This window comes from Crocodylus siamensis, chromosome 6 (assembly GCF_052110815.1).
Source record: "Crocodylus siamensis isolate JL-2025a chromosome 6, ASM5211081v1, whole genome shotgun sequence".
In the NCBI taxonomy this organism is placed as follows: Eukaryota; Metazoa; Chordata; order Crocodylia; family Crocodylidae; genus Crocodylus; species Crocodylus siamensis.
The window spans coordinates 33684471-33708152 of record NC_143400.1 but is presented as its reverse complement, the minus strand read 5'-3'; the positions used below and the strand labels follow the sequence as shown (position 1 = coordinate 33708152).

The 23682-nt window shown below is 52.1% G+C and overlaps 2 protein-coding genes across 3 annotated transcripts in view; one reads left to right on the top strand and one right to left on the bottom strand.

The window, feature by feature from the left end:
- Positions 1–10261: 10261 nt before the first annotated feature.
- TM2D2 (TM2 domain containing 2) lies at positions 10262–13762 on the bottom strand. Its single transcript, XM_090056061.1, has 4 exons — positions 13541–13762; positions 12807–12894; positions 11426–11541; positions 10262–11107 (listed from the first exon to the last, which is right to left on the bottom strand). The coding sequence occupies exons 1-4, from the start codon at positions 13741–13743 to the stop codon at positions 10894–10896; spliced, it is 621 nt and encodes a 206-aa protein (XP_089912187.1). The 5' UTR covers positions 13744–13762; the 3' UTR covers positions 10262–10893.
- Positions 13763–19414: 5652 nt separating this feature from the next.
- Positions 19415–23682, top strand: part of LOC149862270 (disintegrin and metalloproteinase domain-containing protein 9-like) — a 31629-nt gene continuing 27361 nt past the window's right edge. The window contains exon 1 of one of the 2 annotated variants that reach the window (XM_090056043.1): positions 19415–19582. In XM_090056043.1, the coding sequence (XP_089912169.1) occupies positions 19489–19582 (94 nt within the window). In that variant the 5' untranslated portion in view covers positions 19415–19488. Of the gene's footprint in view, positions 19583–19642; positions 19726–23682 lie in introns of those variants that run through there. The other variant, XM_090056045.1, reaches the window with a different exon arrangement.

Sequence of the window (23682 nt, the reverse complement as noted above, 5' to 3'; positions counted from 1 at the left end):
GGGGAGTCCCTGATCCCCTGAGCACTGCCAGGAGTGACCAGGAATAACGGTCTCAAGCTGGAAGAGGGTAGATTTAGGCTGGATATCAGGAGGCGTGACTTCACGGTCAGGGCGGCTAGGGCCTGGAACCAACTCCCAAGAGAAGTGGTGCTGGCTCCTACCCTGGGGGTCTTTAAGAAGAGGTTAGATGTACACCTTGCTGGGGTCGTTTGACCCCAATACTTTTTCCTGCCATGGCGGGGGGTCGGACTAGATGATCTGCTCAGGTCCCTTCCTACCCTAGAAACTATGAAACTATGACATGGAGAACATCTGGTAAGGTTTCCCTGTCTCTTTGTGTGGGGTTCATTGTTTTAAAGTGTTCGCCTCCTCTCTGGCACCAGGCTGAGTGCGGAACGTGGATTTTAGTGCTGGGATATTGGACACAAGACTCGTCCCATGCTAGAACAAAGGGGAACAAAGCTAACCACCCCTATTAGAAGTCCATTCAGCCAAAGGAAGGGTGTTCTCAATCCCTGACTGACAACGTATGCAATGTAGTCCTTTCTCGCGGCTCCCATCCACTCAGATGCTCAGGGCCACCACTATTGTTTGCCTAGATTTAGTCCGAGCGGTAGGCTGAGGCCAGAGCAGTGATGCCTATAAGTCCTTCCCTGACAGGAGTGCTAAAAAGATAGGTGACACTCAGCCATGGAAATCTTGTTCTTCTGAGTCAGTAACTCTGATGACAGTACCTTGGTGGTTGGGCTGTGACTTAGGTGAGCCTGTGAATGCTGAATGCCATCCAGAACAGACAAGGGTGGGAGGCCTTGAGATAAGTTTAGACACGCTGCAGAAGCAGGAAAGAACACAAAGCTGACTGTCCTTGCACTGAGAGCTCTCTGTCGGTTAATGTTCCCCCCAGCGCTTGGGGAACCCTACCCAACCATGACGAACAAGGGCCCAGTGTTGGCATGGCAATTTTTAGCAAACTTTACAGCAGCTGAACAATAACCTGATGCTGTGCAGTTCTGCACAGTAGGGCACTGCTGTGTAGGCATTGTAGCTGGCAGGGCCTGTGGCAGGCCAGTAGGGGGCGCTCCTGCATTGAGCTGCCCACCTCCCTGCGCCCGACCACCTTCCAGGCTCTGAGCACCTCCCCAGGGGCGCCTTATACTTGGCTGACCCCTCTCCCGGAGCACACTCGCTAGTCTGGGGGTAACATCACCGCCACCACCCCGAGAAGGGACTGTCTCGGCCCTGTGTCCTCGCGGAAACACAGGCCTAATAGTCCGACGGGTACTCGACCCAGTACAGGGACTTGGGGCACTTCTCCAAGTCAGGGGGCAAAAAGTAAAGTCTCCCTTAGTCCGCAGACCTAAGGGGTCTCTTAGGCATAATTTAGACCCACCCCTCAATAAGTCTCCCACACCAGTCAAAAAGGAGAACTTTATTGATTACAAGGGGTAGGGGAAACTAGGGTACAGGATTGAGTAATAACTTAGAAATCCTAAAGACCAAACAGTGTGGCTGAGGTAGCCTTTTGATTACGCATCTGTATTACTGCCAGCTAGATATTTAATCCGATTGAGTAGCTTACTCACAAGCATCTTCCAGAGTTCTCCAGTTTCCCCTCTGGAGTCTGGGGGTGAGAGAGAGAGCTAGGTCCAGATGGTAAGGCTTCGCTGTCTCCCCTGCTTTGCTGCTGCTTCACCTCATGGCCGAAGAGAGAGCGAGCCTCCTTCCCCCCGCAACCTATATAGCCCCTGTGACCTCATTCACCTGGTCCAGTGGAGGTCAGCCCCAGGTGGCTGTCAGCCAACCAATTTGAAATACATCACCTGTTACCAGGCAGATTCCAGCCCCCCAGGTAGATGCCCCTCACCCAGGTGGCTGATGCCAGTCACATAGGCAGAGGGAGCAGGTTTCCCCCTCCCTCAGGACTGCAGCCAGCTCAGGTTACCTAAAGAGACAGGCTGAGGTGTGAATCCTCTGTGCTGGCCCGTCTAATCACATTGTCACAGGGCAGAGATTTTGGGGAGAAACCAAGGTGGCTTTCTGCCACACTTCCCCCCCCTTTTATAAAGCTTGGATCCGTAGCTTCACAGAGGTATGGAGACAAGCGTGCTAATTTGGAGGGGTCACCTTTCGACCCTACAGAGAAATTACACACCACATAATACTGATCCTAACAATAAAACATATAAAACATAACAGCACATTCAGGAACTTCCCCGCCCGAGCACTCTCAAGCAGGTCTGAGTCCACCCGACCCACGACCCCGAGTCCTTTCGTGACAGGGCATCTGCGACCACATTCTGGCTTCCCTTGATGTGCTTGATGGTGAAGTTGAACTCCTGAAGCTGCCAGGCCCATCGCTGGAGCTTGGCAGTGGAGTTTTGCATCATCTGCAACCACTGCAGTGGGGCATGGTCCGGTAGGGCGGTGAACTGCTGCCCCCATAGATAGGGCCTCAGCTTGTTCAGTGCCCAGACGATTGCCAAGCACTCCTTCTCGATAGGCGACAGGTTTCGCTCCCGAGGAATTAACTTCCGGCTGAGGTACACCACGGGGTGTCGTGTCCCTTGGTGCTCCTGTAGGAGTACGGCTCCTAGTCCTGCATCGGAGGTGTCCGTGGCGATGTAGAAGGGTTTATCAAAGAGCGGTGCCTCCAGGATTGGTTGTTTGACCAGGGTGGCCTTTAGGGTGTCGAATGCTTCTTGGCACCCTGGCCTCCAGACCACTGGATCAGGGCTTCCCTTCTTGGTCAGCTCATGTAGGGGGGCCGCCGTCGCCCCAAATCCTGGGACAAACCATCTGTAATAACTGGCCAGGCCAAGGAAGGCTCTGACTTGCTTCTTGGTTTGTGGAGGCGGCCAGTCCTTAATGGCCTCGATCTTGTCCCATAAGGGAGCAATATGACCTCCACACACCCGATGTCCCAAGTATACTACCTCGGATAGTGCCCACTGGCACTTTTTGGCTTTCACTGTAAGACCAGCGTACTTGATCTTGCCTAACGCGGTGGTCGGATGGATCAGGTGCGATTCAAAGTCCTGACTGAAGATGGCAATGTCATCGATGTACGCCATGGCAAACTGCTTGCACCCTTGTAGCAGGTTATTAATCAACCTTTGAAAGGATGCAGGAGAGTTGCGCATACAAAAAGGTAAAACTGTAAACTCGTATAGTCCCACAGGGGTGGTAAATGCAGACTTGGCTATGGCATCCGGATCCAGTGCCATCCGCTGGCTGAATCCTTTGGACAGATCGAGAGTAGAGATGACGTTGGCTGGGCCCAGGCGATCGAGCAAAGTGTCCATCCTGGGCATAGGGTATGCATCGGGGGTGGTGATAGCGTTCAGCTTCTGGTAGTCCACACAGAACCGGATGGACCCATCCTGCGTCCGGACAAGCACCACCGGGCTGGCCCAGGGACTCACTGAAGGCCGGATTACCCCTAACCCTTCCATCTCTGTGATCTCTCGCATTATTGCTTGCTTTACGTTCTCATTAATTGAGTACGGTCTGGAGTGTATAGGGCGATAGCTGCCCGTGTCTATAGAGTGCACCGCCAGGTCTGTTTTACCTGGTCTGTTGGAGAACACTGTTTCAAAGTCTTTGAGTACTGCAAGCAGCTTGTCTTTGTCCTGGGAGGGCAGATGGTCCGGCAGGCGCAGTTCCCCTATTCCTGCCTCTCCATCCCAGTCACCATACATGACCGGCTCCTCTGGGTCCTCAGGTGATCCTTCTACTGAGGAAATCCAGAACACCGTATCACCTCTATCAAAGTAAGGTTTAAGCATGTTCACATGAACAGTCTTAGGCTTTCTCCCACTCCTGGCCACAACATAGGTCACATCATCCAGCTTGTCCAGGACAACATGAGGACCTTCCCAAGCAGCTTGTAGCTTGTCCGTCTTTAGTGGCAGGAAAACCATAACCTTATCGCCGCGGTCAAAGGTACGTAAGCGAGCCTTTTCATCGTACCAGGACCTTTGCTTCTCCTGGGCCTGTCCCAGGGATTCTCGTGCCACTTTCATCATGTCACTCAGTGTCTGACGAAAGTTCAGCACATACTCCACCACAGAGGTCTTGGTGGAGGGGATTTTCCCTTCCCACTCCTCTCTCACCAAATCGAGAGGACCTCGAACTCGCCTCCCAAACATCAGCTCGAATGGCGAGAACCCTGTGGACTCCTGGGGCACCTCCCGGCAGGCAAAGAACAAATGCGGCAGTTTCTCATCCCAGTCATTGGGGGTAGAGTCCACGTAGGCCTTTAGCATCCCTTTCAAGGTCCCATTGAACCTCTCTACTAGCCCATTTGTCTGAGGGTGGTAGGCTGTGGTCTTGAGGAGTTTCACCCTACAGCACTCCCACAGGCACTTCATCACCTCCACCAGGAAGTTTCCAACCCCATCGGTCAGGATCTCGGAGGGAAAACCCAGCTGACAGAAGATTTTGGTTAGGGCATCAGCAACCACAGGTGCCTCGGTGGAGGTCAGGGCAACTGCCTCCGGGTACCGAGTGGCAAAGTCCACCAGAGTCAGGATGTACTTTTTCCCTCTACGAGTCTTATGCCTCAGAGGGCCCACAATGTCTATCCCCACTCGTTGGAAGGGTTGATCAATGATTGGGAGAGGCTGTAGGGGAGCCTTTCTCTTGTCCCCACTTTTGCCCTTCCACTGGCAGATTTCACAAGATCTGCAATAGTCCGTCACATTCTGGGCAATTCGGGACCAACAAAAGTTTGCCTGCAGCTGCCGACATGTCCGTTCCCTGCCCATGTGACCAGCACACGGTAAATCGTGAGCCATGGAGAGCAATTGTTGTCTGTATTTGCGAGGTACTGTGATCTGGCGATGGGGTTCCCAGGTCTGGGCGCAGTTCTTGGGCACCCACAACCGGTAGAGAAGTCCCTTATCCCAGACCACCTGCTCCCTCTTCTCTGGGGTAAACTCACTCTCTTGCTCCTGAGCCATCTGCCTGAGGTCCTCCAAGCTGGGGTCCGCCAGAACCTCCTGCTTGAACTCCTCTTGCATGGCTAAGCTATCAGCAGAGAGTTTGGGGGCTCCTGCAGGGAGTGTACCTTCACCCTCAGGGACTTCGCTGGACTCCTCCCTGAGAGTCTCTCCTTCCTCTGCCACTGACAGACTAGACACCTCCCTGGGACTGTCACCTAGCCCACCCTCAGGGTTGCTAGTTCCCTCAGGAACTGGTGTGTGATCACCCTCTGCTGGGGCCTCTCCCAGTGCAGCCAATGGCGTGGCTGTCTCTTGGGAAGTTTCTAACCCTCCCCGTCTAGCCTTTTTGCTCTGCAGATGAGTCACCGTGTTAATGCGATAGGGCTCTAGCTCTAGGGCCTGGTCCATCTCTCTGTGCAGAAGTTCTTGATTAAGTATATCCCGTCCCACCAGGATGGGAGCTGGAGCCCCTTTCATCACACCCATTTCTACATGCATCGCGCAGCCTCTCCATTCAATGAGTGACCGGGTTACCTGTATCTCAAATGGTGGAGACCCCACCCATTGAATGGTAAGGGTCCTCCCTGGGATTATATCTGCAGGTGAAACTAGGTTGGCATTGATTAATGTCACGCCGGACCCCGTGTCCAGTTCCCCAATAAGGGTTCTCCCATTGACCGTTATCTTGATCCGGTGGGGGGCCATCACCTCCTCTGGGTTTGTGATCCTGTAGCAACAGGCAAGCCCCTCAGAGGGGCTCGGGTCTCCCCCCTCACTGCTTACAGCTGTTGCATGTCTGACAGGCTTGGGTTTGTTGCTTAACTTTGGGCAGTTGGGCTTGATGTGGCCCGGCTCCCCGCAGTTATAGCACCACCTCTTTTCCGAATTGGGGTGTTTGGCCTCCTTACACTTGGCCTGGGATGGCCCCTTTTCCCCTTTTGGACCTGGCCCTCCCTTCCCCCTCTTTGGACCCCTTTATGTTCCTTCCCAGAGTAGGGGGGCTTCTTGTCTGACCCCTCACGATTAAGCAACAGCTGATCCACAATTTCAGCGGCCTCATGGCCGGTTTTGGGGCCCCAGTCCTTAACTAGGGTTTTAATCTCCCTTGGACATCGGCAGTAAAATTGGTCCAGCACCATAAGATGGACCAGCTTCTCTCTAGTGTCAGCCTTGGCTCCGTCCGCCCATTTGATGAATGCATCCCACAACAGGGCCATAAAATTAGTCATTGACTTCTCGGACTGTGGGACGAGATTCCGGAATTTTTTTCGAAAATAGTCCGGTCCTAACTTGAACCTCGAAGCCACGGCCTGTTTAAAGGTATCATAGTTTTCAGCTGCATCTGTGGGCAGGCTGTTCAGGACCACCGCCAGGTCGCCATCTACCAAAGTGGCTATGTGCAGCATATACTCCTCCTCAGGCACCTTCAACCGTCGGGCTTGCTTTTCAAAGACGCTGAGGAATACGTCGGGGTCATCTCTGGGTCGGTAGCGAGCGAAGGCTGAGGAGTTCGGTTTGGGGCGTTCCCTAGGCGTTCGCGGAGGGCTCTCACCTCCCCCGTTGGGCTGCTGACTAGGTGCCTCTCACTGTGCTGTCTTTTCCGCCAGCTCCATCCTTTTCAGCTCCAACTGGGCCTCCATCTCCCTCTTTTTCAACTCCATCTCCATCTTTGCGTTCTCCAGCTGTGCCTTCTCATGCTCACGCTGGGTCTCCATCTCCAACTTTGCCTTCTCCAGCTGTGCCTGGGTCTCCAGCTCCATCCTTTTCAATTCTAGCTCATACTTGAGCTTGCTCTGTCGCTCCCGCTCTTCAGCTTCTAGCCGCATCTGGTACTTCCAGCGCTTCTCTGTAGGGGTTGATCTCCCTGACGATGGCAGACTTGGCATTGTGGCACTGTGATTCTGGGGAGGACTCAGGAGTTGGCGAGAGTGGAGGTTGCTCCATGGCTGAGTCGTTGTCACTCAGAATTTTAATCAGTTCTTCCTTCTTTAGCCCTTTCTTCACGTGAAGGCCTCTCTCTTTCGCCAGCTCTTTCAGTTCAGGCACGGTCTTTTGGGCGTACTGCTCCGCCATCCTGGCTATCTACACTATCCAGTCGACCCGATGCCAAATTAGAAATTGTTTGCTCAAGGGATTTCAGTGACTCTATAACTCTTCCCAAATAATGCCTGTAAAACAGCAGGGTATTTGCATCCCACCTTTGCCACCACATGTGGCGGGCCAGTAGGGGTTGCTCCTGCGTTGAGCCACCCACCTCTCTGCACCCGACCACCTTCCAGGCTCCGAGCGCCTCCCTAGGGGCGCCTTATGTTTGGCCGACCCCTCTCCCGGAGCACACTCGCTAGTCTGGGGGTAACGTCACCGCCACCACCCCGAGAAGGGACTGTCTCGGCCCTGTGTCCTCGCGGAAACACAGGCCTAATAGTCTGACAGGTACTCGACCCAGTACAGGCACTTGGGGCACTTCTCCAAGTCAAGGGGGCAAAAAGTAAAGTCTCCCTTAGTCCGCAGACCTAAGGGGTCTCTTAGGCATAATTTAGACCCACCCCTCAATAAGTCTCCCACACCAGTCAAAAAGGAGAACTTTATTGATTACAAGGGGTAGGGGAAACTAGGGTACAGGATTGAGCAATAACTTAGAAATCCTAAAGAGCAGTGTGGCTGAGGTAGCCTCATCTTCCAGAGTTCTCCAGTTTCCCCCCTGGAGTCTTGCGGTGAGAGAGAGAGCTAGGTCCAGATGGTAAGGCTTCTCTGTCTCCCCTGCTTTGCTGCTGCTTCACCTCATGGCCGAAGAGAGCGAGCCTCCTTCCCCCCCCCCGCCCCGCAACCTATATAGCCCCTGTGACCTCATTCACTGGTCCAGTGGAGGTCAGCCCCAGTTGGCTGTCAGCCAACCAATTTGAAATACATCACCTGTTACCAGGCAGACTCCAGCCCCCCAGGTAGATGCCCCTCACCCAAGTGGCGGATGCCAGTCCTGTAGGCAGAGGGAGCAGGTTTCCCCCCTCCCTCAGGACTGCAGCCAGCTCAGGTTACCTAAAGAGACAGGCTGAGGTGTGAATCCTCTGTGCTGGCCCATCTAATCTCATTGTCACAGGGCAGAAATTTTGGGGAGAAACCAAGGTGGCTTTCTGCCACAGGGCCAATGCCTCGCTCTCTCCTGTAGCCAGCATCTGTATGTCAGCTGTCTCTGTGATGCCATGAATCCTACCCCAGGGTGCATCGGGTGGGCACAGAGGTTCTCCAGAATCACAGTTTCCGGGTCTGCTGCGACCAAATCCTGGTCTTTCCAATGACTACACTGACTCAATCACTGCTATGTTTTAAAGAAGCCGGTAGAGACAGGATCCAGTAGGGAGAAACTGTGGTCCTTACGAACATCTGGGCAGTGTGAGCATTTGGGAGTTAATTCTAAAAGCAGGGAGATTCCCCTAAAGTCTGGACAGGACAGTGATGAAAAACTGAGAAAGGCAAGTCTTACCAGTGCTGGACGTGGGCACAATCTCATCAGCTTCCTCAGAGGGGAATCATCTTTTATCAGCCAAGAACCTGACCCAAAACTGGTAGGTGAACTTCAGAGAAACCTGGCTGGGGGAATAATTGTACAGTGTGGAGGGCTGTGGCTAGGTGTTGCCTATTCGCTCACATGCTTGAGATGCAAACCAAGATGCGATCAGCTGCGGTGAAATCTCTCAAGCAAGCTGCTCTACACAACTGATTTTTGACTTTTCTATGAAGAGAATAAAATAAGCCAGAAACTCATATTTGTAAGTCCATTCTAGCATAAGCACAGAACTCCTTTTGCTAGTTTTGACATGCTGGCGAGGTCTGGTGCAGATCAGATGTTGTTCTCCACTTGCAGCTTGGCTAAATTGCCACTAAAACCAAGGGGACATGCCTGCATTTAACTTCCGGCTTTCTTTTTTTGTACATTCATTGCATTTTTTTTCAGTTTTCCATTAGCTTTTATACAGCCTTTTATAGGTGTTTCTAAAGAATCATAGAATCAATGAGTCAGAAGGGACCTGGACAGATGGAGTCCGACCCCCGCCATGGGCAGGAAGAAGCACTGGGGGTGGGAGGGGTCATAAGACCCCAGCCAGGTGTCTCCTCTTGAAGATTTCCAGGGAAGGTGAGAGCACCACCTCTCTGGGAAACCTATTCCAGGCTCTGGCTCTGGCTAAAAAGAAGACCTTATTTAAGGACTATTTTCTGTCTGATTGGTTGTTCCCATTGTCATGATGGATGACTTATTTTTTCAGAGCCCTGCTCTGTTGTTGTTGGCTGACTTCTCAAAGTGGCAAGTATAATTCCCTCAAGGTCAGGTTCCTCACACGATGATATGGAAATGAGCAGCCCAAACATAGAAGTCAGGGTCAGGGTTGCTTGGAAAATTTCTAACAAGACTTAACAGTTGAGACTTCAAAGGGCTGGACAGGAAACATGCTTGCAAAACAAGCTGCTGTATATATCGATGCACTGGAATAACTGTGTGGTGCTCATGAAATTACAGCTTGGGGAAGGCTGCGTGGAGACTACAGCATCTTCTCCCCTCCTAGCAAGCAGACATCCTTTGATTTTATGCATCATTGTAAAAGTAACTTGTAGTGTCTCCTAGTCCTTTTTTACCACAGCCTTAACTTCTGCAGCTGTCCTTCCTTCTCCCCACCCCTCATTGCTTCCTGTCTTCCTTCCTCTTCCTCTCCAACTCCACTTGCAGCTGTTATGTACTGCTAATGCCCCTGTGATACTTTGCTAGGGCATTTAACTTGCTACATTCAAGCCTGTCAGTGTGCAGGTTTTTGGTGATTGTGCTTTTAGAGCTCAACTACAGATACATTCTTTTCCATTTGTACTTGCTGCCCTTTCTTGAAAGTTACCTGAAACAGAACATCTGGACCCCAACCACGTGCTCTACTTTCCCTAGCTTTCCCATAATGGAGAAGGGGAAGTCTGATACTGTCCTGAGAAACGGGCTTAAGTGTGTATCCTAATAGCAAGCAAAGGCAAAAGTTCCTGCTTGCATTGCACCTGGTGAAGATGGGCTTAACTTGTTAGTCACTGCTTCTCAGTGCACTCTTTGTTGTTTATTTAACATGAATCAGTGCTTCCATTTCACCTGCCGCTCATTCAGAGCATATATTGTGAATGTAGGTTGTAGGTCTCATGCCCTCTCTCCTCTAATCCCACTGACTGTCAGACCTTGCTAAGTTGTATACTTGCCCCTACTATGCCATGCACTTCCTGGCTGCTTTTACCTACAGATAATGGATGTGTATGACGAGGTGGAAGTCATACGGATAACTCAGCACTCGCTCTTTCCACGCGCTTTTTTTATTCTAAGACCTCTGTTTGCCTGTCTGTGGTTGCAGGCTCTCCTTCATACAAAAAGAAAGGTTGGCTCTCCAACAGATTTTTGTACAAGACGTGCTGAGGATTACTGAATACTTAAGCTTTGAGCTGCACATCTTCTTCGTTTTCTACAAGTCACCAATGAGGTAAGGGGCTATGAGCTCAGCTATTGTGGCCTCTCATTAAAGAAGTATTTTTCATGTGAAACTGAACATTTCAAAAAACCAATCTTAGAGCTTTGTGCTAATTTTGGCCTGTCCACATTTTAGAGGGATACATTACTCTGGAAGTGGAATGCAAGACAGGCCAAGTATTTAACCCTGTCAACTGTTATTCTGCAGGGAAGAAGCTTCCAAATCATTTTAACAGAGATTTGTCTTTGAAGGTGAAGTCTGAGGTATATGCACAGGTGTTAGCCACAGCATTCTTCTGCAGCTTATAATGCACAAGTCCAGAAGATATTTACACACGGTAAAAACAAAGCAAATGCAAGGCATTTTCTGCAACAAAGGCAGAAGTCAGTCTCCAGTCCCACAGAGACAACAAATGCTGCATCAGCTTCTCTTGGGTTCAGCTTTCAGGTAGACGTCATTTCTTCTCAGTAAATGGTACACCAGTTGCTGCCGTCACTGGGCATCAGCCCACCCGTGATGAGAAGAATAAGGTCAACAAACCACCAGATGCCCAGTCCTCCAAGAGTCAACAGCTTTCCTACTGCTGTCCCAGTATGACCCAAGCAGAACCGATCCACTCCAAAGCAACCCAGGAAGAAGGAATAGAGTAAAGTGGTTATGAAGTAGTGTCCAGTGTACCTGCAAACAAGATCGGAAAGCTCTGTCAAGTACAGTTTGGCCCAAGAGAAATACTGCCTGGCAAACCTGATCCTTTACTTTTACCAGCCTCCTCCTATCTTCTCCTTTGTGGCCCTGTCCAACTGACAGCAGGGAAAAGTTGCACAAACTGCAATGCAACCATGGGCCTAGCAAGACTAAAAATCCAAGCTTACGAGCTGCTTCCCAAAATACTTTGGCAAAGGAAGGTTGGATCCGTGCAGCTACTGAAGTACCCCAAGTAGCAAAACAGAGCAGAGTCTTCCACGTTGCACGTATCCTGCCCGAACACAATCTTACTTGATGCATGGCTTATTCCCTCGCAGAAAAGTCCGGGGCTCTGCACACTCGATGCCTTCCAGCGCTCGGCACTGCACCAGGGTATGGTCTACGTCACTATAGGCTTGGCCGCCAAACTGTGGAGGGAAACGTTACGCACAACTGAGAACTGAGTGTCCTGGCAGCCAGTTCCAAGGACAAAGAGGAGATGGCCCTCCAGCAGGACGCGTCTTCAGATTTCTGGCTGGTTCAGCGAGCACTCAGGGTCTCATTCATTCGCCACAGCGCTTCTGGCCCTCAGGCGTACAGATGCTTCATCAGGTAAGCTACAAATTTAATTAATCTGCATTTCGTCCTGCTTCCCCCCTCCCCACCTTTTTAATGTCAATGGGTGCCCATGGATGTGCTGCGGGGCTGCTCTGATGTACTGTAAGTACAGTGTGTCAGAGCAGACTTGACTAATCGAGTATGCTGGAACGTGGCAATTACTGCACTCCAGCAGAGTCTGTGTCTCTTGCATCAGCATCCCCATGCTTCAAAAAGGTGGCGAGGGCACCAGAACTAAACCTTGCTGAACAAGGCTGAAGGCTTATGCACCAGGGGCTGCTAACACACGAGATGCTATAGCACTTTAGAGCAGCTCTGGCAGCTGGTTTAAATAAAGTGCCCTCCCCTACCCCGAGAGCAAGTGTAAAAGTGCCCAACAGGGACACAGTGTGACCTAGTGGACAGCACAGCATGCTGGACTGCAGTGAGCTAGGAAAATCAAGCGCTTCACCCTGGTGTTTTCCTCCCTGAGGGCAAGAGCAGATGGAAGGGAAGAAGAAGAGAGCATGGGGTCACTGCCACTCTGGCAACCGTGTAGTTTACATACCCTGCGGGTTGCACACCAGGCCATGCCCTTCACAGAATCATAGACAATGAGGGTTGAAGAGACCTCAGGAGGTCACATCTAGTCCAACCCCCTGCCCAAAGCAGGACCAGCCCCAACTAGATCATCCCAGCCAAGGCTTTGTTAAGCCAGGTCTTGAAAACCCTCAAGGATGGAGAGTCCACTACCTCTCTAGGTAACGTGTTCCAGTGCTTCACCTCATTTTTCCCGATATCCAACTTAAACCTCCCTTGCGGCAACTTTTGAACCCACTGCTCCTGTTCATCTGCCACCACTGAGAACAGTGCCCTTGTGCCAAGAGGGTGCAGCAGAATAACCTGCTGAATAACCCATCTCTTGGGGTTTAGTGTTTGGCTTCATGCCACTGACACTGCTCCCCTCCTCTGTTTCAAGGACATTGAACAGCACCCTGGGAGCAGCCAGCTGCTTCGCCACTGGCAGCACCAGGCTGCTCCCTGACCTTGAACTCGGCTGCTGCACGCATCTGTTTGCATTCTGCACATCACCCACCTTGACGCAGCCATAGGCCAGCTCCTGCTGCGCTGTGGCATTGCCCAGGTGGTCCACAGGCTCGTCGCACGCCATGAACTCCTCAGGCCTGCAATGAGAGTTGATCAGAGTCACGATCAGGGGTATGCACACCCCCTGGTAGGGTTGCCAAGCCTCCGGGATTGCCCTGGAGTCTCCAGGAATGAGAGAGGTGTCTCCAGGAGACGGCCCAGAGGCACCCGGGGGGATCACTGAAAGGGAAGTCATTAAAAGAAATATGAAATATAATATTATATCATATAATGTAATAGCACATAGCATAAATATACTATGATGTTACGTTACATTTGTATGTAATATAAATATATGATCTAATAAAATATAAATGTAATATTAGTATAATACAAATATAGTATTAATACAATATGAACAGGATATTAAGGTCATATTGATGTAAATGTAATTTGCCATTACACTATGTAATATAAGATTATGATATAATAAAATATAAATGTAGTATTATGCTAATACAAATCTATTAATATAATGCCATATAAATGTAATGCTATAAATGTCATTAAATAAAATAATACAGTATTCCAGTGGGTTTTTAAAATGCAACAGTGACGTGCATTTGCTTTGCTGACGTAATAACGCGTTAATGTCCTGACGTCACGTGGGGGAGCCTCCCGGGACGGATTCCAAGGGCTCTGCAGCCCCGCCACCCCCCGGCCCGGCCCGGCCCCAGCGCTCACAGGTAGGAGCAGAGGACAAGTGGCCCTCGCGGGTCTCCGTAGGTCCAGGCGGGCGCCGCTGGCTCCCCCTCAGCGGGGCTGGGCCCGGGCCCGGGGGTGGTGGCGTTGTGCTGGTGGCCCCGCGACACGCCGTGCAGCAGCAACAGGTTGCCGAGCAGCAGCGCCGCCTGTCCGCACAGTAGCACGTAGCTCAACGGCCCCATAGCGACCCGGCTCAGCGAGGTAGGCCGCGGCGGAAATAGCGCAACTTAACATGCGCAGCCAATAGTAGCGCAGAGCACAACGACGAGGCGGGACCAACCAGCCTCGGGGCCAATAAGAGCCGCGCGGCTCCGACTAAGCCCCAACAGGCATGGTTGGTTGGCCGGTTGGGAGGGGGCGGGGCTATAGCCCATAACAACGGCAGGCGGGCGTGGTTCAAGAGTTGGCCAATCAGGAGCGAGGGGCGGGGACAAAGCTGGAGCCCCGCCCCGCCGTTAGAGACAGGGGCGGCATTGGGCGGGGGTGCTGGTGACCCTGGAGTGGGCAGTCACGTGTGCCAGGGGCCTGGCTGCACTGCAGGGTCTTGTGCACTCAGCCCCTTGTGCAATGCAGAGGGCTGGCAGTGCCCCAGGTCAGGTGGATGCAGTGTCGCAGGGCGAGAATGAGCACACATGCAGGCAGTGTGCCTGCCCGGGTGCTGGCGACAGGCCCAGGCGCCACATCCAGTCTGAACCCAAGGCTGCCCGGGTCTGGAGCCACAGCAAGGTCCCCTCCAGTGCCGCGTGGTGGCCAGGTCATAGGTGTCCCACCACCACAGCAGAGCACTGACGCCACAGCCCCGCCGGTCTGCTTGCCCTGCTGCGTGCCTCTTGCCTCTGCTATAGCCATACCCAAAGCTTAGACTCACGGACAATGAGGGTTGGACGGGACCTCAGGAGGTCACCTCTAGTCCAACCCCTGCTCAAAGCAGGACCAGCCCCAGCTAGATCATCCCAGCCAAGGCTTTGTTTGGCCGGGTCTTCAAAACCTCCAAGGATGGGGACTCCACCACCTCGCTAGGTAACCCGTTCCACTGCTTCACTACCCTGCTTGTGAGAGACTTCTTCCTAATATCCAACCTAAACCTCTTGCTGCAACTGGAGACCATTGCACCTTGTTCGGTCAATGGATGTAAATGAAGCTTACGGTCACTTGACATCCATGTACGCTACCAACGTGCCTGTGGAGTGCCTTGGTGTTCATGTAAGTCGGCTCCGGTGCGGTTGGCAGGATTTGATAGCGAGAACGCCCCGGGGCATCTGCGATGCCTGCTCTCTGCAGAGAAAAAGCCCGTGTCTGTTCTGTACGAAGAGGCACCATGGGCCAGAGCATCTGTTTTGAAAGCATCTCTGTAACTGAGGGATCTCATAACTGCCCTTCTCTTGTAAGGAACAGGCAAGCTCCTTCAATGGAACCCAAGGACTGGAGCAGCAGCAGCCTCCAGAAATCGCCACCCAAAGCAAAGGCGTGTGGGGGGTGCCTGGCGGTGGCTTTGTTGGCTCTTCTTCGGTGACAGCTTAGTTATCTGTGACACAGGCAGAACTACCACAGCAGAGAGGACGCCTGAAGGATGCGGCCGCACGGGTAGTGTGGTGTCGTACTGGTGGAAGGAGGTGTGAGCAGAGGAAACGGTCTCCTGCTGGTTGATTCCTCCTGTGTTTGAGGAAAAAGGATGTTGTATTTTCTTTGTAAACTAATCAGATGGTGTCAAAGATACCAACTTCCTCAGTTTCTCTGATTAGCGGAGACAACCTGTGGCTGCATGCTCAGACTAAGAAGAGTCCCACATGGGATGTCGGTCCGTGACCACTGCTTGATGTCATTAGATTGGGTTCTGTTTTGTTCCATTCTGTAGTGAGCCAGGAAGGGCGACAGGACTTTAGCTAAGTGAAGAAGCTTGTTCCTGGCCAAAGCTCCACTCTCCCTAACAAACGGGCAGCTGGTGCTTTTGATCTTGTAAGAGAATCACCCCGGTGGGATGACGCATCGCCCTGGTCCGAGTGGCTGATACCTGCCCAGGGCCCTGGAGACAGAGGAAAGATAGGATGCCTGTTAATGCGGATGGGGAGATGTTGTGCCAGCTGCATGTGCCTGAGAAACATCTGGGGTAAATGTTTACTGGATCCTTTCACTATCCTAAGATATGCTTGGTGTTAATGTAATGTTCCCTCTTTTTCTGACTGTAGTTTCACATCCCTGATGACTTCCTAGTGCCCCAAATGTTGACTACCCTGTGCTTGATCTCTGATATGTTCACTGGAACTGGCAGAGGCCAAACCCCAAGCAGTTTCCTGGGAGGAGGCCAAAGGCTTTGGTGACCAAGGCTTTGGACATTAGTCAGCCTTGCTCGAGGACCCATAGGTGTGCTTCTCGTCCTGCTGCTGACTCAGCCCCTGAAATTGCACCCATCCCTGCCTGTTCCTCTCTCAGTTCCCCTATTTGTAACATTAGGGCAACAATATAACATAGCAGCTGCGTCCGGTCATTCGCAGACTCCACATGCTGTGGAAGTGCCAAGCGTTTCTCTTGTCGTTTATGAGGCTGTGATGTGATGCTAATTATTGGTCTCAGCATCTGTAGGAAGCCAGGTACAGCATACAATTGGATATGAGCACATCTGGAAAACAGGCAAGATAATGATTGACTGCCTGTGTCTTCTTCATTGCTCAGAATGATTTTCATTGACTGTACGCAGCTTGCTTTTTTTGTTGTTCTCCTGTTTGTTCAGTTGAATTTGGAAATGTTTGCTTGTTTCTGGAGGAATGTGACCAGAAGCCTGAGGGGCAGGTCTTCCTCCCATAGCTTTGGGGAGAAGGGTTTCCAAGTTGCTGAGTGCCAGGGCTTTAGCCATCATAATGAAGGAAACCGGTTTTCTTTTTTGGTCTTTAAGTAAAACAGGTTACCATCTTCCACGTGGGAGTTTGGCTGCACGGCTGCTCCTAGATGTGCTGAGGAATTTCTCCTGTACCTGGCTGGCGGGTCTTGCTCATGCACAGAGACTTAAATGGCTGTCCAGATTTAGGATCATGAAGGAATTTCCTCCCAGGTCACAGTGGCGAGGGGCGCTGTTTCAGTTTGGCCTTTCAGAGCACCCTGGCCTGTGCCCCACTCCCTACAGTAAAGTTGGCATAGTTTACTCAACCAATTCCTTGCCATTGTATGGGCCCTCTTCTACTCTTTGCTTGTGGCAGGTGGGTAGGGGCTCTTGTTTGGTTTGGGAGCATACTTAAGCTTGGCATTGTGCATTAAGGGATGCCAGAGGGGTTGTACTGGAGGTTTTTTGGACCGCCAGTATTATGCGGTGCCCATGGTTGCAGGATGAGTCAGCCTGGCTGGAGGGGGGTGTCCCTTCCAGATGTATATTCTTGTATTACAAATCCAGCAAACTAAATTAGGACAAAAGAAAAATGACTGCGGGGAGGCGGGGGAATATCATCCTTCTGCCAGATGTGTGGGCTGGGATGGAGCTGTATGAGTTGCAGCCTCTTTGTATGTTGAGTTACTCTTCTTCCTCGCTATCTAGATGGAGTAATGAAAATAAAGAAAAAAGCACAGAAGGTGCCAAAACCACCCAAAGAAAATTTCCACGTCCAATAAATAAGCAAAACAACCAGAGGAGGTGAATCCTGTCAGTAGGACCACATTATTTTCTGTCCCACACTGCGTTGCAGGAGTCTGTTTGGTGACATGACTAACATCTGTCACGTGTTGTTTGTTCTCATCCTCTGTGCTCTGGCATGTGCAACGGGCTATTTTGTTTTGGCGAGGCAGTTTTGAATACGTGTGTGGCTGTATGATTCTGGTGGGGAAGGCAGGGAAGCGTGTCTGACACTTGCAGCGGAAGGCGGTGAGGTATATGCAGACGCACAGATCGTGGAAGGCTCGTCTTATGTTACTCATCTGTATCCCACGGACCACGTTCATCCTAAAAATAGGAATGCAGCTTTTTGAGGGGAGGGGCAGGACATGAGAACAACTATGAAGCCTTCTGATGGTTTTGTATTGAGTTGAACAGGCCCCAGGCCAGGACTTGCATTTCTAGTCACATGTATTGCTTTTAATGGGTAGAGTCTGTCCTTTCCCCTGTGCTTCCTTACATTTTAGGCACTGATCTTGTGTGCTGGTCTAAAGGACTTTATACCCAAACAGAGCCCTCTGGGAGTCAGTACCACCTTCCTCAAGTAGGACCGAAACTTTGGATTATGTTACATCGTAGGGCTTGTGAATTGTGTGCTTGTGTTTTGGGCGACATCTAGCTGAGTGGGGCTGTGATCACTCAACTTCAGGTGCTGCCATCGTACAATTCATTAGTACTGGTGCAAGAGCAGGTTTCAGCCTTTAATGCTTTGGGCGTGTGTATACGCACACACACACGTGGTCAGCTATTGCTAGGATGGATGAGGTACACAAAGGAAGGCAGGCAGACAAGAGCCAGACGAAGTAAAATAAAATACCACCTCATGTTGTTAACGCCTGCAGTTTTTTGGCAAGTCTTGCAATAACGTATGTATTCCCTAAAGCGTCAGCTCCTGGAGGCAAATGACTAGGTCAGCATTCAATACCAAAAAAGTAAGCGTTTTGCCCGGCTGGCTGCAGAAATCGAGTTGGACCGTATAATCCGAATGGTCAAAAGTCAGGGGCAAAGAAGAAGAACCCCAAGAGTATTGGTTAAACCTATGGTTTGCCATTGAGTCTCGTGATTTTTAGGCCCCAAGTAATGATTGCGGACCTTTGGGGTTGGCAGCGCTAATTAGCCTTGCAGAGATGAAATCAAATGGGTACAGCATAAATTTTTCAGGCTCAGGGTAATGGAGTATCTTGCGCAGCACGCTTGGCACGTCCTCACTGAGCCATGCATCCATCAAGCTGCAAGCATCCGAGGGGCCCTGTCAGCCTGGCGCCCCGGTGGTTTCACAGTCTGAGATGGAAGAAGTTTCGGATCCCAGCTCTGCCCTTGAGAGTTGCTGCCAAGCGCTGCATGCGTTTCAAGGCACTCAGAGGCTGCGGTAATGTTCAAGAGATCCCCGGGTAGATAACCCAGGGCTTGGTTCTCTGCTTTCTCTGGGCTGCAGAAGTGGCTTCAGAGTTTCTTCGCGCTATGTGGGAAAGGCAAGTCCACCACACAAACCAGCAGATCTGTTCCGTGGCTTCCCCTAGGCCCCGTGTTTTATGCTGACAGCCGGTGGGAAAAAAAAATGACAAAACCCCAGCAGGAAATGTTGAAATGTGTTTGGACAACTGAAGGAACAGATTTCTGTATGCAGCATCCCTGTGCGGGGGGCTTCCCGCAACCCCCTGTCCCAGCGATCCAGCGTTGCCAACTCTCATGATTTTTGGTGTTATTCTTAAAGTTGGCGCTTCGGGACTGTGAAAACCTTAGCTCTTTCATGCATGTACATATGTGCGTACGTATATATACTTTTATATTGTATATTGTTCTTATTGATCTATACTTATATATATTTGTACGATATTGTATTATTTATTTATATATATCCTTTTATATATTCTTACATATTATATGATTCTTTTTATATAGTCTTATATATTATTTGTTTTATTTATTTATATTCTTTTATATATTCTTATATATTATATGATTCTTTTTATATATATATATTCATTTATATATTCTTATATATTATTCGTTTTATATATATTGTATTGTGTGTGTATATATATATGTATATATATATATATATAAAAATCATTTTATTATTTATTCATATATACTTTTACATATCATCTAGCCGGCTGGGGTCACCCCTTTCGGCTGTGGTGCTCCAGCGGTTCTGCCCCCGCCCCCAACATCTGGTTGCCCCGCCCCCGGGCGTGCCCGCTGGGTGCCCGCCCTCCCGCCCGGGGCGGCGCGGCGCAGGCTCCATACCGCGGCGGCCGCGAGCCGGGCCGAGCCGAGCGCAGTCGGGATGGCCTGGGCCCGGCCCCGGCCCCTGCTCCTGCCCCTGCCCCTGCCCCTGCTCCTGCTGCTGGCGGCGGGGCCCGGCCTGCAGCTCCGGCCCGGTGAGTGCAGCGCTGTGCCCGGCCCGGGGCCGGCCCCGAGGGGGAGGCAGCCCTTGGCTGGGAAGCTCGGATAGCATGGCCCTGCTGGCTCCTCTGCCCTTCCCGGCTCTGTGGCAGGAGGCTGAGTCAGCCCTGGGGCGCGGGTGAGTGACGGGCGGGGGGCTGCCCAGGGGCTGCGGGGGCCGTGCAGTCGGCGGTGGACTGAAATGAGGAGGGAGAGGTGCTGGATGGCTGGGGCAGGACCGGTCAGGAGGCTTATTGGTGCCCGAGTCTCCGCCGATGCACGCTTGGGCTTTGGCCGCAGAGTCGCTGCTTCCTCTCGCCGGCTGGAACTGCTCGGCCCCGGCTGAGGAGAGCAGTGCCCCACGTGCAGCGCTGTGTGTCTAAGAGCCACGAGCGCCCGTCAGGCTTTTCAAGAGTGCGGCCAAGCCCCATCGGTGTGTCGGCAGGTGCCTGTGTCGTGTCCTGGGATAAGAGCACCACGGATGCTGTCCTGTACATAGGCACCCGCAGCGTGTCTGGGGAGCCGGGAAGAAAGGAGTTGAGTGAGGAAAGCTCTTCAACGAGAGCCGTGCATGCATTCGGCACTCATGGTTTCCTAACGACGCGGGAGAAGAGCTGGCGTGGTTTCCAATCTGACTTACGAGCAGCACTACACATGACGTTGAGTGTGACCAGGGCTTTTGGCTTCCAGCATGTTTGTCTTTCCGGTGCCCCGCCAGCCAGACCGAACGCATCCCATCTGTGGTTTTTAAAGCAATGCTCAGGGTGTTTCTGTGCTCGGTTCTGAGAAGTCTCCCTTGAAACGCATGGGAAAACTTGGAGGCGGTTTCCTGCCCCTCAGCGTCAGGCCAAGATGCGCGGTTCAGCCGAAAAAGGAAGAGCACGTTGACTTCATCTTTCTTGTAATGAAGCACGGAGAGGATGGAGGGATTTCGAATGGCTAAACTAGCTTCTTTTGGGGTTGTATTTCGCAAAAATATCCTGAGTCGGTAAAACTGCGCCGTGTGCACGTGCAGGCGTGATCTGATCTGCTTTTACCTAGGAATGGACAGCTGTGCTATTTCCTCGCTTTCCCTGCAGGCGGTGAGACCTTGACCCTAGTGACTTGTGTCACCTGTCTCTGTATGTCCTGGTTCCTTTGCTCGCTTGGTATTGCCTAGTTTCTTTTGGTCACAAAAACTGGTCACCGTGCTGAATTGGGTGTAACGTGGCACAAAGAAAAGGACTAACTGTGAGCTCCTCTGACCCAGTTAGTCTGTATGGTGCCGCTTTGCCCTGCCCTGCCCTCCATCTGTGAATGAGCGTGGGGAAGCCCTGGTACCCACTCTGCAGCAGGTGGTCTCAAGTGACTTAAGGAATGCTTAAGTCGGCTCACGGAGGTAGTGAAGTCAAAGGACGTGGTCATCATGGGGGACCTGAACTTTCCAGACATCTGCTGGGAAAAGCAGTCAGCCAGGTCTGATCGCTCACATAGGTTCCTAGCCCAAATGCAGGACCTCCATCTAACCCAGGAGGTGCACAGCCCCATCAGGGAGTTGCCTTGTTGGACCTGGTGCTGGCCATGGGAGACGACCTGCTGCGGGGGCTCGACCGCCTGGGCGACAGTGATCATCGCCTGCTGGGATTCACCCTTGCCTGCAGCAAGGCAGCAGCCCTAGATTTCAGGAGGGTGGACTTCAATGAGCTATGGGGAATAGTCGGGGAAGCACTGAGGTTTGGGAGGGGAGAGGAGCCAGGTGTCCAAGAAGAGTGGTCGCTTCTTAAGGAGACGATCCTCCAAGCCCAAAGGGAGGTAATCCCAACACGGATCAAAGGGAGCAGGAGGGCACAAAAGCCCCCATGGCTCACCAAAAGCATCTAGGAACGTCTCCTAGCTAAAAGGGAGGCGCACACCCAATGGCAGGGAGGGGTCATCACCAGGGAGGATTATACTGCGGTTGCCCGGGGATGTAGGGGGACAGTCAGGAAGGCCAAGGCGGAGATGGGACTGGGACTAGCTTCCCGGATCAAGGACAACAAGAAGTCCTTTATTAAATACATAGGGGGCAAAAAGAAGGTACCGGGTAATGTGGGGCCCCTGCAGGACACACTAGGAAATCTGGTCGTCACACCAGACGACAAAGCCAACATGTTTAACAATTTCTTTGCCTCCATTTTCCTGAGCAGGGACCAGAACAGCCACCCCCCCCCCACCGGGTCCCCCTCAGGCCCCAGGGGAGGCGCACCCAGGCCAAGGGTCAGTGAGGATCTAGTTAGGGGACTTCTGGAGGGACTGGATATATTCAAATCAGCTGGTCCAGACGATCTCCACCCCCAAGTGCTGAGGGAATTAGCCGAGTTCATTGCGGGCCCCCTGGCACAGCTGTACGAGCACTCGTGGTGCTGTGGTGTGGTGCCAGAGGACTGGAAGAGGGCCAGTGTGGTTCTCATCTTCAAAAAGGGGAAGAAGGAGGACCCGGGGAACTACAGGCCACTTAGTCTTACCTCGATCCTGGGCAAGCTTTTTGAGAGAATTATTCTGGCACATGTCCACGAGGGGCCAGCGGGGGAGATTATGCTTAGGGACAACCAACACATGTTCATTAGGGGTAGGTCCTGTCAGACCAACCTGATGGCTTTCTACAACCAGGTCACCAAATCCTTAGATGCAGGGGTAGCAGTGGACACAGTCTTCCTGGACTTTCGGGAGGCCTTCGACACTGTGTCTCACCCCGTTCTCATTAAGAAACTGGGGGACTGTGGTGTCGACACCCACACAGTCAGATGTGTCGCCAACTGGCTGGAGGGCCGCACCCAGGGAGCGGTGGTGCATGGGTCATGTTCGACCTGGACGGATGTGGGCAGTGGGGTTCTGCAGGGCTCGGTCCTCAGGCCCGCGTTGTTCAACATCTTCATCGGCAACTTGGACGAGGGGGTAAAAAGCCCCTGTTCAAATTTGCAGGTGACACTAAGATGTGGGGGGAGGTGGGCACGCTAGAAGGGAAGAATAAGCTGCAATCAGACCTAGACAGGCTACAGGGGTGGGCGGATGAGAACAGGATGGGATTCAACATTGACAAGTGCAAGGTGATGCACCTGGGGAGGAGGAGCCAGCACCATACCGACAGGCTGGGGAACTCCCTTCTTGTCAGTGCAGAAGCAGAAAAGGATCTTGGAGTCATCATTGATGCCAAGATGAACATGGGCCGGCAGTGTGGGGATGCAGTCAGGAAGGCCAACAGCACTTTGTCGTGCATCCACAGATGCATCTTGAGCAGGTCCAGGGAGGTGATCCTCCCCCTCTATACAGCACTGGTCAGGCCGCAGCTGGAGTACTGCATCCAGTTCTGGGCGCCACACTTCAGGAGGGATGTGGACGACATGGAGAGGGTCCAGAGGAGGCCACTCACATGATCAGGGGACAGCAGGGCAGGCCCTACGAGAAGAGGCAACGGGACCTGAACCTGTTCAGCCTCCACAAGAGAAGCTGAGGGGGGATCTAGTGGCCTGTTACAAACTAGTCGGGGGGACCAGCAGGCATTGGGGGAGTCACTGCTCCCCCGAGCACGACCAAGAGTGACCAGGAATAACGGTCACAAGCTGGCAGAGGGTAGATTTAGGCTAGACATCAGGAGGCACGACTTCATGGTCAGGGTGGCTAGGATCTGGAACCAGCTTCCAAGCGAAATGGTGCTGGCTGCTACCCTGGGGGGTCTTTAAAAGGAGGCTGAATGAGCACCTTGCTGGGGTCGTTTGACCCCAGTACTCTTTCTTGCTGTGGAGGGGGTTGGACCGGATGATCTGGTCAGGTCCCTTCCAACCCGACCAACTATGAAACTATGACAGCCCATGAGGAATGGGGTTGTGAGCCCAATGGAGATGAAATGGCACGAGCGGGACTGTAGGCCAACGGGGCGTGTGGTGGCTCTGGGAGACAGAAGGGGGCTGTGTAAAGGGGAATGGACAGTTACCACCGGGGAGTGGGAGGCACAAGTCACCGATTGCAGGTCCTTGAAGAGTAGCCGGTTGGGCGGTTGGAGGTAGAGGAGTGCATATGTGTGTTGAGATCTGAATCAGAGCTGGACAGAAGCCAGCGAATGTGGCAGGGAATGAAAGTG